The 18,464-nt window shown below is 35.5% G+C and overlaps 1 protein-coding gene across 3 annotated transcripts in view; it reads left to right on the top strand.

The window, feature by feature from the left end:
- DNAH6 (dynein axonemal heavy chain 6) overlaps positions 1-18,464 on the top strand; it is a 368,310-nt gene that overhangs the window by 307,688 nt on the left and 42,158 nt on the right. For all 3 annotated transcript variants that reach the window (XM_050754693.1, XM_050754695.1, XM_050754692.1), the window contains one exon: positions 4,995-5,185. In XM_050754693.1, the coding sequence (XP_050610650.1) occupies positions 4,995-5,185 (191 nt within the window). The remainder of the gene's footprint in view (positions 1-4,994; positions 5,186-18,464) is intronic.

Below are 18,464 nucleotides of genomic sequence, written 5' to 3'. Positions count from 1 at the left end.
TAAAAGTTTCGTAAAGAAAATTAGTTCACACACATGAGAAATTGCACATGTTACATATGCTTGTAACAAACTAAGAGCTTGTGATAAAGCCACTGAGAACCAAGATCACTATGTAATATTAGTGACAGTTTGTCCTGTTTGCAAGAAAAATATTTCTCCAACTTTTTAAGTTCAAAAGCATTTCATGAGTGTGTTACCATTTTGGTATTTAAATAGCAACCCCAATAAGTTATTGGTGTTTTGTATGTTGTAATTCATTGTAAACTCTTGGATCACGTTTTAGCAAAGTAAAAAGCAAATAGTTTATATAATCAAAGCCTTTTGAAATAAAAACGATAAAAGAAGTTGTTCCAAAAGTAGAGAAGGAGGGAATTTTCTCTAACACATTCTATGAGGCCAGTATTATCCGGATACCAAAACCAGATAAGGACACAACAAAAAAAGAAAATTATAGACCAATATCCCTGAAAAATATAGACTCAAAAGTCCCCAACAAAATACTAGCAAACCTAATTCAATGGCACATCAAAAAGATAATGTAACATAAAGATAATATCAAAAAGATAATATGAAGTGGGTTTTATCCAGGGATGCAAGGATGGTCTAATGTATGCAAATCAATAAATGTGATACATCACATAAACAGATTTAAGGACAAAAATCATATGATCTTCTCAATAGACTCAGAAAAGCATTTGATAAAATTCAGCACCCCTTCATGAGAAAAACCCTCAATAAATTAGGCATAGAAGGAACATATCTCAAAATAACAAAGCCCATATAAGATAACCTCACAGCCAACATTATACTGAATAAGGAAAAGTTGAAAACATTTCCTCAAAAATCTGGAAGAAAACAATGAAGCCCACTTTTACCGCCTCTCTTCAACATAGTACTAGAGTCCTAGCCAGAGCAATCAAGCAAGAGAAAGAAGTAAAAGGCATACAGTTTGGAAAAGATGAAGTCAAATTATTCCTGTTTATGGATGATACGGTATGGTATGACATATCCAAAAAATAAAATTTAAAACTTCACCAGAAAACTCCTAAATTTGATAAATGAATTTAGAAAGTTGCAGAATACAAAATCAACATATGAAAATCAGTAGCCTTTCTACATGTTGATAATGATCTAGCCGAGAATGAAATTAAGAAGGAAACCCATTTATAATAGCTACCAAAAACAAAAACAAAAAAACACAACATACCTGGCTGGGTGCACACCTGTAATCCTTGCACTTTGGAAGGCGAAGATGGGTGAATTGCTTGAACTCAGGAGGTCAAGACCAGCCTGGGCAACATGGCAAAATGCCATCTCTACTAAAAATACAAAAAATTAGCTGGGTGTGGTGGTGCTTGCCTGTAATCCCAGCTACTTGGGAGGCTGAGGCTGGAGAACTGCTTGAACTCAGGAGGTGGAGGTTGCAGTGACCTGAGGAGATTGTGCCACTGAACTCCAACCTGGGCAACAGAGCAAGACACTGTCTCAAAAAAAAAAAAAAAAAAAGAAAAAAAACAGTACCTAGAATATATATGTTTAACCAAGGAAGTGAAAGATCTCTACAAAGAAAACTACAAAACACTGAAGAAAGGAATTGTGGATGACAGAAATAAATGGAAAAACATCCCATGCCCATGGATAAGAATAATTACTATCAATAAAATGACCATACTGTCCAAAGCAATCCACAGATTCAACATAAACCCTATAAAATACCAACATCGTTTCTCACAGATTTAGAAAAAGCAATCCTAAAATTATATGGAACCAAAAAAGAGCCCAAATAGCCAATGCAATCTTAAGCAAAAAGGAAAAAGCTGGAAGCATCACATTATCTGACTTTGAATTATATTACAAGGCTATAGTAACCAAAACAGCATGGTACTGTTATAAAAATAGATATATAGATCAATGGAACAGAATAGAAAATCCAGAAATAAAGCCACGTATTTGCAACCAACCAATCTTTGGCAAAGTCAACAAGAACATACAAAAGGAAAAAGACACCTCTTTCAGTAAATGGTGGCGGAAAAATTGGATTGCCATTTGCATAAGAATGAAACTGGACCCATATCTCACTCTATATAAAATCCAACTAAAGATGAATTAAAGACTTAAAAAATAAGACCTGAAACTATAAAAATACTAGAAGAAAACCTAGGGAAACTCTTCTTGACATTGGTCTAGGCAAAGAATTAACAACTAAGACCTCAAAAGCACAGGCAACAAAAAATAGGCAAATGGGACTTAATTAATCTAAGAAGCTTCTGCTCGGCAAAAGAAATAATCAGCAGAATAAATGAATAATCTGCAGAATGGGAGAGAATACTTACAAACTATGCATGTGACAGGGGACTAATATCCACAATACACAAGAAACTCAAGGAACTCAATAACAATAACAAAAGAGATAATACAATTAAAAATAGGCAAAGGACATAAATAGACATTTTTCAAAAAATATACAAATGGCTAACAGATATGAAAAATACTCAACATCATTAATCATCAGAGAAATGCAAACTAAAACCACAATGAAATATTATCATACCCCAGTCAGAATAGCTATTACTAAAAAGTAAAAAAATAACAAATGTCAGTGAAGATGCAGAGAAAAGGAAATATACATTCCCACTTTGGTGGGAATGTAGATTAGTTCAACCCCCATGGAAAATAGTATTAACTTTTTTTTTTTTTTTTGAGACATGATCTCACTCTGTCACCCAGGCTGGAATGCAGTGGCACAATCACAGCTCACTGCAAGCTCAAACTTCTGGGCTCAAACAATTCACCTGCCTCGACCTCCTGAAGTGCTGGGATTACAGGCATGAGCCACCATACCTGGCAGAGATTTCTCAAAGAAGTAAAAAGAACTATCATTTGATCCAGCAGTCTCACTACTAGGTATCTACCCAAAGGAAAGGAACCAATATATCAAAAAGATAATTGCGCTCATGTTTATCACAACACTGTTCACAGTAGCAAAGATATGAAATCGACCTACATGTCCATCAATGAATGATTGGATAAATAAAATGTGGTATATATACACAATTGAATACTATATTCAACCATAAATATAGATAAAATCATGTCTCTTGCAGCAACATAGATGAAACTGAAGACCACTGTCTTAATTGAAACAAGTAAGACACAGAAAGGCAAATATCACATGTTCTCACTCATAAAGGAGAGCTAAATATTATGTACACATGAATGTAGAGAAAGGGATGATAGACAATGGAGATTCAGAGGGGTGAGAAGGTGGGAAGGGGATGGATGATAAAATAAATTACTTAATGAGCACAGTGAACATTATTCAGGTGATGGAAACCCTAAAAGCAGTGACTCAACCATTATTGCTGTTTATGCATGTAACAAAATTATACTTTTACCCCATGAATTTATACAAAAAAGAGTGTCCACCTGAAACAAAATATAAAGAAATTGATGCTGGAAAGGTTAAGTGAATTATACTTAGCCACACATTGACACAACTAGAATTAGAACTAAGCCCCAAACGTGATGGCCCTATTGCATGGCTGTTCCTCCTAGACCCTGACACCTTTATAGTTAGTACCATAATACATCCCCACTTAAAGGAACAAGCATGTGAACACCATCTTTTCCCAATGGCCACAGAAGCGTGTGATCCAAGGCCATGGCCCTAGACCAGGTTGGGACACTTCCCTGCCCAACAGCATTACATACACACAGATACACACACACAGAGTAAGGCTTGTTTGGACAGAACGGTGTTGATAGCTAGTGAAGGGCTAAGGGGAGGGCTGCTGTTTACAGTTGTGCAGGATGTACACTGAACAACCTATGGGGGAGTCATTCACATTGTAGATATTATAGGCTGTGTATTTATCATGACGGCTTTCTGGCACATTAAAAGTCCCTTGAAGAGGAGACACCTTTTTCTCTCACACGAAGGCTCCATATGGGTTGGGGAGGGACAAGGCCAGCAAGAACAGGAATGGGGTAGGTAAGGTAGGGTAGGATCAGTGAAAGAACCAAATTGATATAGGAAATGGCCAGGCCTGGGCATAATCATCAAGGCTGAGGTTGGTTCCAGAGAAGGGTCAGAAGGGGCTGGTGAGTGAATGAGATGAAGAAAGGGAGACAATAAACTGAGCCAATTTTCTGAAAAGTTGGCTTGTGAGTGGTTGCAAAGAAATGAAATAGTGGCTGGAAAAGTAGCTGCCATCAAGGGAAGATCTTTGTTTTGGTTTTATTTTTAAGGATGGAATATAGTAATGCTTAATTGTATGATGATAGGAATATCAAGGAAACAGAGATCAATAATGCAGAAAGAGACAATGTAGGGGCTGAAAGTAAAGTCCACAATAATGTGAAACAGGCCAGAAGAGGCAAGGAAGGGAAGACAGCAGTTTCATAAATAGAGTGAATGTTGAGGGACTTCCCTCTTACCTAATATTTCATCTTGCTTGTGAGTCATGAGAACCATAGCTGTCTACAGATATTTGCTGAACAAATCCACCAAATAATATCTATAAAAAGATGTATACCCTCATCCCTGTAATCCCAGCACTTTGGGAGGCTGAGGCGGGTGGATCACGAGGTCAGGAGATTGAGACCATCCTGGCTAATACGGTGAAACCCCGTCTCTACTAAAAATACAAACAATTTGCCAGGCGTGGTGGCAGGCGCCTGTAGTTCCAGTTACTCGGGAGGCTGAGGCAAGAGAATGGCATGAACCCAGGAGGCGGAGCTTGCAGTGAGCTGAGATCGTGCCACTGCACTCCAGCCTGGGTGACAGAGCGAGACTCCATCTCAAAAATAAATAAATAAATAAAAATAAAAAATAAATAAATAAGTAAGTAAGTAAATAAAGATGTATACCCAATCAAGACAGAATAAGTACAAAAACACAAGGCACCATCCTCTGAGGGGCTGAAGGAGAAAATTAGGATAAAATTATGAAGGATCTTCATTCAACATACTTTTTTTTTCTTTTCAACTTTCAGGTGGTTTTTGCTCTTACAGACTTTGTGATAGAAAATCTTGGAAAACAGTTTATAGAGACACCACCTGTGGACCTGGCTACACTGTATCAAGACATGTCATGCAACACTCCCCTGGTATTCATCTTAAGCACAGGCTCAGATCCCATGGGTGCATTTCAGAGGTTTGCCCGGGAAAGCGGATATTCAGAACGGTAAGGTCATGTTGTGCAGTTTTAATAATGCATATACGTATGAACATCTCTGTTAAAATTTGCCTTTGTTCTTCCCCTTGTGGAGCATAAACTCTTACATTCAGGTATCTCTTACTAAATAAATTAAGATATGTTAATAGTTAGCTATTGTTAAAATAGGGTCAAAAATCATAAAAGTAACTGTAAATGTTGTTTAAGCAAAGGAGAAATTGCTTAAAATGTTAAAGTATAATAATCTAGTGGAATAATGATTGAAATTTGTTTGGTATTTAACACAGGATTTTAACATAACCAAAAAGGTACTGAAGTGTACGCTCTATAATCAAATATACAGAAGAAGAGTTCTTTATGTTCCATTATTAATCTCATCTTTCTCATGAGTCTTCACTCTGCTGGGTAATAGGGACAAGGGGAATGTTTAAACTTACCCATTTACATTATTTTCTTCTGATTTAAATGTCTCCTTTACAGTAAGCTGATTTGGGTTTTTTAAATGAAAGTTCAGTCTTCCTGACTCCTCTTTCTATCCCTAATCCTCTCCAAGATGTTATCCAGGTGAGTAAAAAAGTACACAAGACCACACAGCGGCAGAGGAAAATAGGGGTCTCAGATCCACAAGGTAGCCTCCGGCTCTGTTGAGTTCCTTCATGGAGTGGCTGGTCTGGCCTGGTCCCTGGACTAGGAATTAAGGATGGGTTCCATTAAGGATGTGTTCCATTTCTTCATTTGGAGTTCATGTTCTGTATTAGTCAGAAGTCTCCAGAGAAATAGAACTAATAAGATGTGTGTGTGTGTGTATGTGTGTGTATGTGTGTGTGTGTATGTGTGTATGAAGTTGCAAGATTTGCAGTCAACAAACTAGAAACTCAGCACAGCTGATGTGTAGTTCCAGTCTGTGTCCAAAAGCCTGAGAGCCAGGAGAGCTAATGGTATGTGTACCAGTCCGAAACTCAGCAGGCTTGAGACACAAGAAGAGCCAATGTTTCAGTCTGAGTCTAAAGGCCAGAAAAAAAACTGATGTTCCTGCTTAATGGTCAGGTAGGAGAAGTTCTCTCTTATTCAGCCTTTTTTTCTATTCAGGTCTTCAATTGATTAGCTAAGTCCCAGTCACTTAGCTTAGGAAGGGCAATTTACTTTACTTCGTCTATTAATTGAAATGCTAATCTCACCCAGAAACACCCTTATAGACATACCCAGAATAATGTTTGACCAAATATGTAAATATCTCATGCCTCAGACAAGTTGACACATAAAATTAATCATCAAATGATCCTAAACGTTTGCCTTTGGTTCTGAAATCTCAACAAAGTATTACTATAGACTTATTAAGAGTTTCTGTGAATCAGTAAGAAAAAGAAAACAACCCAATAGGAATGAAGACAAAAAATACAAACAGAATTCTCAGAAAAGGAAAACTAAATGCCCAATAAGCATATGAAAATACGTCCAACCTTACTAGTAATTTGGAAACAACAAATTAAAACCATGAAAAGATGCCATTTCACACCTATCCAACTGGCAAAATGGTGGCAAAGATATGGAGCTATGGAAACAATTCGTATTGCAAGGGGAGTAAAAAATAAGCCAAAATTATCTGGCAGCATATATTAAAGTTAAAGAGGGCATCTTCAATATCTCAACAATTCACTACTGAATTTGCATCATCGAGAAAAAAATCAATCATATTTGTATAAGAAACCACATTCAAGTCCTTTTTTAAATAACTTCAACTCTTAGACTTATGTGGTATTTCATTTTCTATTCCTGCATTAATTCATTTTAGAAAATGGCCTCCCACTGCATCCATGTTGCTGCAAAGAACATATTATTCTTTTTATGACTGCATAGTGTTCCATGGTGTATGTATACATTTTCTTTATCCAATTCACCATTGATGAGTACCTACCTACCTAGGTTGATTCCATATCATTGCTACTGTGAATAGTGTCAAGAACATTTACAGAAACATTGTTTGTAATAACAAAAGTTGGTAATAACCTAAATTTCCATCTAGAAAATGAGTATATAAATTGATACATTCATAAAAAGTAATATAATACAGTATAGCCATAAAAATGAATAAACTAGAATAATATCTATCAATATGACTATGTCACACAAACTAATATTGAGCAAAAAAGTTACATTTCAGAACTTAAATATTCAAGAAGTAGAATAAAATATGTAAAATTATTAAACAAGCAAATAATTGCATGTAACATTATTTAAGAATTCGTATTTTTTTAAAAGTGTAAAGAAAGGTAGAGAAATTATTTGAAGTCCAGAATAGAAATGACCTTGGGAGTGGAGGTTAGATCATGAGAGAGAAGTAAACAGGGAGAGGCAGACTACAGTCTCAGATCTTGTAGATAATGTTTTATTTCTTAAGCTGGGTTGTGGATACATGAATACGCGTTGTATTAACTTCATCACTTTTGTGACTCTTAACTATTTCATAATAATTTTTAAAGTAAGGGTAGAATTCAAGATGACAATTAGAAAATTAGGAAGGTTATTAATCAGTAACTAATGAGTGCTAATTTCTTGATATATTCAGGAGGAAAAAAGAAGTATAGAATCACTATATTCCCTTAGGAAAATTAGTGGTTTAATGTATGTGTTAAAATTTTAGGGGAAAAGACTAAAATGATAAATGATCTGCAGCTTCCAAACAAGCAGAGGAGAAAAAGTATATAGTCCAATATTTCCATCCAAAAGCAGATAGGAATGAAGAAAATAAAAAATGAAGTATAGTAAGCCAAAAAGTCAAGCTAGAGAGTAGAAATTAGTGCAAATACCTACATAGGTATAAATATCTCACCTAAGAACAAATAAAAGTGATCAAGTTAGATTTCAAAGACAATTTTAATATATGCTATTTAGAAATCACATATACAATATAAAAACAATATATGCAATATATGCAATTTTGATATATGCTATTTAGAAATCACATATACAATATAAAAACAATACAGAAGGTAGAAAATAAAGAAATTCAAAAGATACATGCCATGCAAATACTAATGAAAAGAGAGCTAGTAATAGTTCCAACGTATATCACAAAACAGAGTTTGAAGCAAAACATTTTATTAAGGATAAAATGGAAAACTACATGATATACAAAATTATTCACAAAGAAGAGACACCAATTGTGAAATTGTACACAACTAACAACAAATGTTGAATTGTATAAAGCAAAAACTGGAGAAATTTATACAAGAAGAAATTGATAAATCAACATTAATATGGAAAATTTCAACACATCTGACAGAAACTGTCATGAAACAAACAAAAGTTGCAAAATTGGTAAAAATATAAAATATTCAGACAGTGAAATTAAGAACTTCGATTTCTGTACTTAACAAATGTAACAAATGCAAGATTTTCAAGTATCCATGGAACATTTACAAAAATTAGCCATGTGTTTAGAAAGACACATATTTCTAAAAGAAGACAGATATTTTCTCTGACCACAATAAAATCTTAGGAATCTATCTTAAAACATTATTTTTTAAACATTTTGGGAAACAAAAAAATGCACTTCTCCACGTCCATGTGTTAAAGAGAAAACATAATGGGAATTTCCATAAGTGGAAGTAGTTGACAAAAACAATATTACATATAAAAACCTGTAGGATGTAGTCATGTGGCACTTAGCGGTAAATTGATACTTCTCATTCCAGTAATAACAAACTAAGGACTCAGATCAATATTTCCACTAAGAATACCCAGAAACCGTAGACAAAATATGTAAGGAAATATATGTTTGAAGGTCTGGAGAATTAACAAATAAGTGAAGAATATTTAGGAGAAAAGGAAAACCCTAGAGCCATGAGCCCAGCACTCAAGGCCGTTTTTTCCCTAGAGGCACCAGAGGAGGAGGCTAAAGGGCTGGGAAGCTGAGCAGACATTTTGATTACTACAAAGGACAAAGGAAACAAAATAAGAACCCAGAGCCCACTAAGTAGAAGGGGAGGCCGGTAAACCCCCCTTACTTTAGGTTTGCACTCCAAGGAGATTTATCAAAACAAATAATGCCAGGTAAGAAATAAATGCTTTATGAAAGAGGTTAAGATGATCCCTGGCTACTAGTATCTCTGGATGCCTGCCAGAAAACATAAATCTTATCTGGGGGAACAGAACATTTTAGCTGCACAAGAAAATACGTATGAGAGAACCCCGGACTATGTGTTTAAAAACCAAGAAAAACAGTATATATTAGAAACAGAGCACAGAGTATCCTGATAGTGGATACATGACATTAATTTTAAGATAACTTTAAAATGTTCAAGGAAATAAAAAATTGAGAAAATTACAGACAATTTAAATTACTTAAAATAAAATTCTAGAATGTAAAAATATAACTGAGCCAGTCACAGTAGCTTATGCCTGTAATCTCAGCATTTTGGGAGGCTACATAGGAAGATCACTTGAGCCCAGGAGTTTGAGACCAGACTGGACAACATAATGAGACACCATCATTACAAAAAATTAGCCAGGTGGAGTGGTGCACACCTGTAGTCCCAGCTACTCAGGAGGCTGAGGTAAGAGGATCACCTGAGCCCAGGAGGTTGAGACTGCAGTGAGCCATGTTCATGCTACTGCACTCGAGCCTGAGTGACAGAGTGAGATCCTGTGTCAAAAAAAAAAAAAGTATATATATATAGATAGACATATATATAAGTATGTGTGTATATATATCTATATATATAACTGAAAGAAAGAATTCAATATATCAATTTGATGAATTGAAAGTATAAAGAGACAAAACAATGGAAAAGATGGAAGAGAAGATAAGAGACAGAGATACAGTGGCAAGATCTATTAAAGTGTAATTTGAGTCCCAGAAGGAGAGAAGAGTGCAGAATATTTTAATAAACAATGGCTGAGAATTTTCCAAGACGAAAGACATCCATCCACAGATTATATAAACTCTACTAAACCCCAAGCATAATAAATGCAAAGAAAAGTCTCTACCTACACCCCTTACAGTGAATTGTGGGGGGAAAAAAGAACATATTAAAAACAGATTAACTTTAAAGATGCAACAAATATGCCATTGACTGATTTCTCTGCAGAAATAACGAAATCTGGAAGACATATATTCTAAGTGTGGAAAGCAAATTACTGTCAAAACTTCTCTTAAAAAATGAAGTCAACATTAAGCCTTTTTTAGACAAAAAAGAATTGAAAACGGAAACCCAAAAATAAATTAAGTAGAATAATGGTGGAACTATATCAAAACTTGTGAGATACTCCTAAAGCCAGAATAAGAGGGAAATTTATAGGCTTAAATATATATGTTATATAAAAAAAATCTAAAACTTAGTAATTAAATTCTACTAGAATTTTAAAAATAAAAATAAGAGCAAGAATTAATGACTTAGGAAACATACAATAGACAGGATCCAAAAGACCAAAAGTTAACTTTTTAAGCTTAATAAAACTAATAAATTCCTGCTGAAACTGATTAGAGAGTCTAAAAAAATTTATCAAAATGAATAAGGGAATATCATTACAGATCAGCAGATATTAAAATGATTATATTATTAAAAAAACTTTTGTCATTGAATTTGAAAATTTTAGTGAAATTTAAAGTTCCTCAAAAAACATAATTTTTAAAATTGATAAGCATAAATAGCATTGCTGAATAGTCCAATAATTTTAAAAGAAATTTATTATTAGAAACCCTCCCACAATAAAAGCATAAAAAGTCAAATACTTCAAGACAAATATAGTAAAAGATATGTAAGATCTCACCACAGAAAAGTATATAATATTACTGAAGGAAATCAAAAAGACCTAAGTAAATGGATGGATATGCCATATTTATTAAGTGGAAGACTCAATATTGTAAAGATATCAATTCTCTTCAAGTTGATCTATATATTCAATGCCACCACATCAAAATACCATTCAGTGTTTTGGGTGGAAATTGACAAGATACTTCTAAAACTTACATATAAACGCAAGGACCAAGAAAAACCAAGCCAAGTGTTATATCAGCAAACAATGGCAGAGTAGAAATTCCAAAAATCTATCTCTACACGTGTAAAGAAAATGTATGTGCTAAGTTCAAGAGTAGGTTGAGTCAGATATCTGGGACAGTGTGACTCAGCAAGTTTGGAGCACAGGCACAAAACTCTATTTGTTATATAACCTGTTTGTGTAAACTCATACTTGGCTCTGAGCCACTATTTGTAAAAGGTACAACTGCCCTGCTGATGCTGTACATATTGTTCACACCCAGAGAGAGAGAGTGGAGTTGCTGACCCTGTAAGGGAGAGCCATGGGGGCGGCAGGAGCCATGGAGCCAGCCGCTGAGAAGGGCTGCAGCCAGAGCGGGCAACCAAGATAAAGACAGACAGAGCAGCCAGAGAATAAAAGCCATATTTTACCTGCCTATGGCCCCCCGAATGTTCTTTCAGCTATCTGCCACCCGTCCACCCACTCCCCCTCAGACCTCAGCATGGGCTTGAACCTGACACTTGGTGTGACAACACAAAAATAACAGTCTGGCAAAAACTGTCCTAATCAACTTTATCAAAACTCTGGAAAATAACCAAAGGTTTCAGCAACCAAGTGAATGCTTAATAAAGAAAAAACAGCTGAATCTAGACGGGAGAGCTTTGTGACATTTTAACTTACCCCAACCCACATTCTCTAGCTGAGCAGTGGTGTGAGTTCCTGGTGCCATAGTGAACAGAAAATATCTTGTTCTTGGGGGATTGTAGTTATTTGTTTTGGGCTGTCTGGTGGCTCTTTGAAGGACTAGGTCACAGGTCTTGATTTTATTTCATCTAACTAGGAATGCTCCAGGAGAGAGGTATTACCCTGGAAGATTTTGTCAAAATTATTTAAAGGTAAAATGTATGAGCCACTGCCTCCTGGCCCAAGGGATAACAGTTGAGGCAACAAGCAGACAAAGCAGAAAGCCTGAGAGGAAAGGTGAGAGTAAGATGCTTTGGGAAACAAAAAGTTTGAAAATCTCCCACATATTTTTGGGAATCCAGAAGGCCACACTCATGTTCACGGTTGGGTGTGTACTCACAAAAGACATGAGAAGGAACTAAGCTGTAACCTCTGGCTGATCTTCAGGCTTGGCCCAACCCGGAAGTGAAGGCTAATGCAGATTTGTAAACTGCTCAGCTGAGTGTTGAAATCAGACCCCAAGGCACACAGAGAGCCCATCTGCAAAATCTGGGAAATTTTTGTTGTGGTTATTTCAGACATTTAATGAAATCTCTGTTGAATTACTAGCTAATCTAGTAACACTAAACTAATTGAATAGAGACATACAACAAAAAATACTGACCTTACAAAATTAGTTCACAAAAGTCATTAAAAAAACCAAAGACAACATCAAGAAACACTGGGAAGTGGGGACAGCCTAATTTCCAGAGTTGTGACATTATAATATTCTAAATGTCTGCTTTACAACAACAACAAAAAATGCAAAGTATCCAAAGAAATAAGAAATTATGACCCATTCAAAACAATAAAAACTGACCCTGATGAATGCCAGACATTGGGCTTACTAGACAAAAACTTTAAATCAACTATTTTAAATATGCTCATACAGTTAAAGGATACATGAACAAAGAACTAAAGGAAAACATGAGAATGATGCCTCACCAAAATAGAGAATATCAATGAGATAGAGTTTATTAAAAGGAAGTAGAAATTCTGGAGATAAAAAGTACAATAATTAAAATGGAAAATATACAAAAGGGATACAAGAATAGATGTTAAGAAACAGAAGAAAGAACTATGAACATGCAGATAGGTCTGTTGAGATTACTCAATTTGATGGGCAGAAAGAAAAAAATACAAACAGAACCTGCCAGGTGTAGTGGCTCATACCTGTAATCCCAGCACTGTAGAAGGCCAAGGTGGAAGGATCATGTGAAGCTAGGAGTTACAGACCAGCCTAGGCAACAAGGCAAGACCCTACCTCTGCAAATAATAATAATAATTTGCCTGGCATGGTGGCATGTGCCTGTAGTCTACTCGGGAGGCTGAGGCAGGAAGATTGCTTGTGCCCAGGAGTTTGAGGCTCCAGTGATCTAAGATTATGCCACTGCACTGTAGCCTATTGGCAGAGCAAGATCCTGTGTCAAAAAAAAAAAAAAAGATGGGCCGGGCACAGTGGCTCACACCTTTAATCCCAGCACTTTGGGAGGCCAAGGCAAGTGGATCACCAGAGGTCAGGAGTTTGAGACCACCTTGCCCAACATGGAGAAACCCCGTCTCTACTAAAAATACAAAATTTGCTGGACGTGGTGGTGCATGCCTGTAATCCCAGATACTCAGGAGGCTGAGGCAGGAGAATCGCTTGAACCTGGGAAGTGGAGTTTGCAGTGAGCTGAGATTGCACCATTGCACACAAAGAGCGAAACTCAGTCTCAAAAAAATAAATAAATAAAAGTTGACATAACCTAAGATACCTGAGAGATACCATCCACCATACCAACATACACTAATGGAAATCTGAGAAGAGGAGAAAGAGGGGGAAAGAAAGAACATTTGAAGAAATAATGTCCCATACTTCCCAAATTGATAAAAGATATGAATCTACACATCCAAAGACCTTAAAGATTCTAAGTAGGATAAACTCAAAGAGAGCTATACCAAGACACACTATAATCAAACTATCAAAAGACAAGACAAAGAAATAATCCTGAAAGCAGCAAGGGAGAAGTGAACTTTCACAGATGTGGCACATATACACCATGGAATACTATGCAGCCAAAAAAAAAGGATGAGTTTGTGTCCTTCGTAGGGACATGGATGCAGCTGGAAACCATCATTCTCAGCAAACTATCGCAAGAACAGAAAACCAAACACCGCATGTTCTCACTCATAGGTGGGAACTGAACAATGAGATCACTTGGACTTGGGAAGGGGAACATCACACACCAGGGCCTATCATGGGGAGTGGGGACGGGGGAGGGATTGCATTGGGAGTTATACCTGATGTAAATGATGAGTTGATGGGTGCTGACGAGTTGATGGGTGCAACACACCAACATGGCACAAGTATACATATGTAACAAACCTGCACGTTATGCACATGTACCCTAGAACTTAAAGTATAATAATAAAAAATAAAAAATAACACACACACACACACACACACACACACACACAATGCAATCACATGCTGCCTACAAGAGATTCACATTAGATCCAACCAGTAACTAAAAGAGCTGAAGTGGCTATGATATCAGGAAGAAAAATAGACTTCAAGACAAAAGTTGTTACAAAAGACAAGGATATAATTTAATGATAAGACAATCATCAAAAAGACATAACAATTGTCAACCAAGTCCCAAAATATATAAAGTAAAAACTGACAGAATTGAAGGCAGAAATAGTTCAATGAAAACAGTTAGAAATTTCAATGTCCCATCTTTAATAATGGATAGAACAATTATGAAAAAAAGGTAATAGAAGACTTCAACAACATTAAAACTAATATTAACAGATTTGACAGACATATGTAGAACACTGTACCCAACAATATCAGAATAAACCTTCTTCTCAAGTACACATAGTACATTCTCCTGGATAGTTCATATGTCAGGCCACAAAGCAAGTCTCAATAAACTTAAGAAGATTGAACCATAAAAAACATCTTTTCAAACACTAATGGAATAAAATTAGAAACAAATAACCGAAGGAAATATGGACAATTCAAAAATATATGGAAATTAAATGATACACTTTTAAGAAATCAAAAGAGAAATTAGAAAATGTTCATTTTTTAAAACTTCAACTTCTACTTTAGATTCAGGTTTCTTAACATGTGCGTATTGCATGTTACTGAAGTTTGGATACAAATGATCCTATCACCAAAATAGTGAGCATAATACCCAAGAGTTAGTTTTTCAACCCTCTCTTCCTCCCCTATCTGGTAGTCTCCAGTGTCCATTTTTCCAATCTTTATGTCCTTGTATACCCAATGTTTAGTTTCCCCTTATAAATGAGAATATGCAGTGTTTGGTTTTCTGATTCTGTGTTGTAATAATGACCTCCAGCTGCATCCATGTTGCTGCAAAGGACCAGATTTTATTCCTTTATGTGGTTGCATCATATTCCATGGTTTATAGTACCACATTTTCTTTATCCAATCCACCATTATGAGAGAATCTAGGTTGATTGAATATCTTTGCTATTGTGAATACTGCAAGTGCATGTGTATTCTTAGTAGAATAATTGATTTTCTTTTGGATATATACCTATTAATGGGAATGGTGGGTTGAATGGTAATTCTGTTTTAAGTTCTTTCATAAATCTCCAAATTGCTTTTTAAAGTGGCTGAATTAGTTTACACTGTGAATGAATGCACAGTTTATACACCGACAGTGTGTAAGTGTTCCATTTTCTATGCAGCCTCACCAGCATCTGTTAATTTTTGACTTTTTAATAATAGCCATTCTGACTGGTGTGAGATGGTATCTCATTGTGGTTTTTATTTGCATTTCTCTGATGATTAGTGACGTTGAGCATTTTTATATGCTTTTGGATGCCTGTATGTCTTTTTTTGAGAAGTGTTATTCATATCTTTTGTCCACTTTTTAATGGAGCTTTTTGCTGTTGAATTAACTTTCTTATGGATTCTGAATATTAGACTTTTTCAGATACATATTTTCTCCCAGTCTGCAGGTTGTATTTACCCTGTTGATAGTTTCTTTTTCTGCACAAAAAGTCTTCCACTTAATTTGGTCCCATATATCAATTTTTGATTTTTTGCAATTGCTTTGGAGTACTTAGTCATAAATTCTTTTCCAAGGCTGATGTCTAAAATGGTGGTTCCTAGGTTATCTTCTAAGATTTTTATAGTTTGAGGTCTTACGTTTAAATCTTTAATCCATCTGGAGTTAATTTTGGTATATAGTGAAACATAAGAGTTCAGTTTTATTCTTCTGCATGTAGTTAGGCAGCTATCCTAACATCATTTATTAAACAGAAAACCTTTTCCTCATTGCTTATTAGTGTCAGTGTTGTCAAAGATGAGATGACTGTAGGTGTGCGGCTTTATTTCTGGGGTCTCTATTCTGTTCTATTGGTCTATGTGTCTATTTTTGTACCAGTACCATGCTGTTTTGGTTACTGTAGCCTTATAGTACAGTTTGGAGTTGGGTAATATAATGCCCCAGCTTTGTTCTTTTTATGCAGGATTGCTTTGGCCATTCAGATTCTTTTTTGGTTATATATGAATTTTAGAATAGTTTTGCAGTGAAATGGGTAGTTTGATAGGAATAGTGTTGAATCTGTATATTGCTTTGGGCAGTATAGTCATTTTAACAGTATTGATTCTTCAAGTGAATTAGCATGGAATGTTTTTCCATTTGTTTGTGTCATTTATTATTTCCTCTGGTAGTATTTTGCAGTTCTCCTTGTAGAGATCTTTCACCTCCTTGGCTAGATGTATTATTCTTTTTGTGGCTATTATAAATGGCATTCCTTTCTTGATTTGGCTCTCAGTTTAAATGTTATTGTTGTATAGAAATGCTATTGATTTTTGTGCATTGATTTTGTATCCTGAAACTTACTGAAGACATTTATCAGTCTTCCAGTTACAAAATCAAATGATTAGAGAAGAAAGATAGTTTGAGTTCTTCTTTTCCTATTTGGATGTATTTTATTTCTTTCTCTTGCCTGATTGTTTTGGCTATGATTTCCAGTACTATCTTGAAAAGGAGTGGTGAGAGTGGGAATCTTTGTCTTGTTCCAGTTCTCAAGGGGAATGATTCTAGCTTTTGCCTATTCAGTATGATATTGACTGTGGATTTGTCATAGATGATTCTTAATATTTTGAAGTATGTCCCTTCAATGCCTAGTTTCTTTGTTAATAATTTTTGTCATGAAGAAATGTTGGATTTTATCAAAAGCCTTTTCTGTGTCTGTTGAGATGATCATACGCTTTTTTTATTTTAATTCAGTTTTTGTGGTGAGTCACATTTACTGATTTGTGTCTGTTGAACCAACATTGCATCCCAGGAATGAAGCCTACTTGGTCATGGTGAATTAGCTTTTTAATATGCTACTGGATTCACTTTCCTAGTATTTTGTTGAGAATTTTTGCATCTATGTTCATCAGGGATATTGGCCTGATGTTTTCATTTTTGTTGTGTCTGTGCCAGATATTGGTATCAGGATGATGCTGACTTCACAGAATGAGTGAGAGAGGAGTCCTTGCTTTTTGAATTTTTGGAATAGTTTTAGTAGGATTGGTACCAGCTATTCATTGTATATCTGGTAGAATTCCACTGTGAATCTTTCTGGTCCAGGGCTTTGCTTGGTAGGATTTTTACTCCCAATTCAATTTCATTACTCATTATTTGTCTGCTTAGGCTTTCTGTTTTTTCCTGGTTCAATCTTGGGAGGTGGTGTGTCTCCAGAAATTGATCCATTTCCTCTAGACTTTTCATGTTTCTGTGCAGAAAGTTATTAATAATAGTCTCTGAGGATCTTTTGTATTTCTGTAGGATTATTTGTGATATCACCTTTGTCATTTCTCATTGTGTTTATTTGGATCTTCTCTCTTTTTTTCTTTGTTAATCTAGTTAGCGTCTATCAATCTTGTTTATCCTTTCAAAAAACAAACTGTTGGTTTTATTCATTCTCTTTTTTCAGTGGTCAAGATTTATTGGGAATTTTAATTGGTATGACACTTGGATAGTTGGTTGCATTGTTTATATGTAGATCTTTTCACATTATATGGTAATGTACACTACTGATACATATAGAGATCACAAAATAAGATCCTTTGGAACAATTATGCACAAGACATGCGATATTGGATTTATACACTGGATCCCAGGATGTGACTGATTGGGAAAGAATGTTGAACTAGGAATGTCCCGTGAAGGAGCCAGAAAGTTATATACACACAGTAAACATCCATCTGGCTCAAGGGGCAACTGCAGCATGTGCAGCATTGGTAGAGCTGCCTCAGAGTTGGTAAAAGTATTTCACACTGACCAGTTTAGGACTACACAAGATTAATACCATCTAGCATCAGGATATAGCTATAGGATTTTACAAACCATTCCTATGTCCAACTTCAGGAATTGATGTTTTTCCCAGTGCATTTTAAAATATTGCTGCTTTGATCACAGAACAGATAAAAAGGACAACATGCACAACCTCCAACTAAAATCCTACTGTAGCCTAGACAGTGAAATGATATGACATCGGAAGACTTTAAAATTGCAAGTCTTTTTAGAGTCCCCAAAGTGTAACTGCACTCTTCTTCAAACAGGCCTCT

The sequence above is a fragment of the Macaca thibetana genome, chromosome 13 (assembly GCF_024542745.1).
Source record: "Macaca thibetana thibetana isolate TM-01 chromosome 13, ASM2454274v1, whole genome shotgun sequence".
Classification (NCBI taxonomy): domain Eukaryota; kingdom Metazoa; phylum Chordata; class Mammalia; order Primates; family Cercopithecidae; genus Macaca; species Macaca thibetana.
Note: the sequence above shows the minus strand (reverse complement) of the source record. Positions and strands in the feature narration are given on the sequence as shown.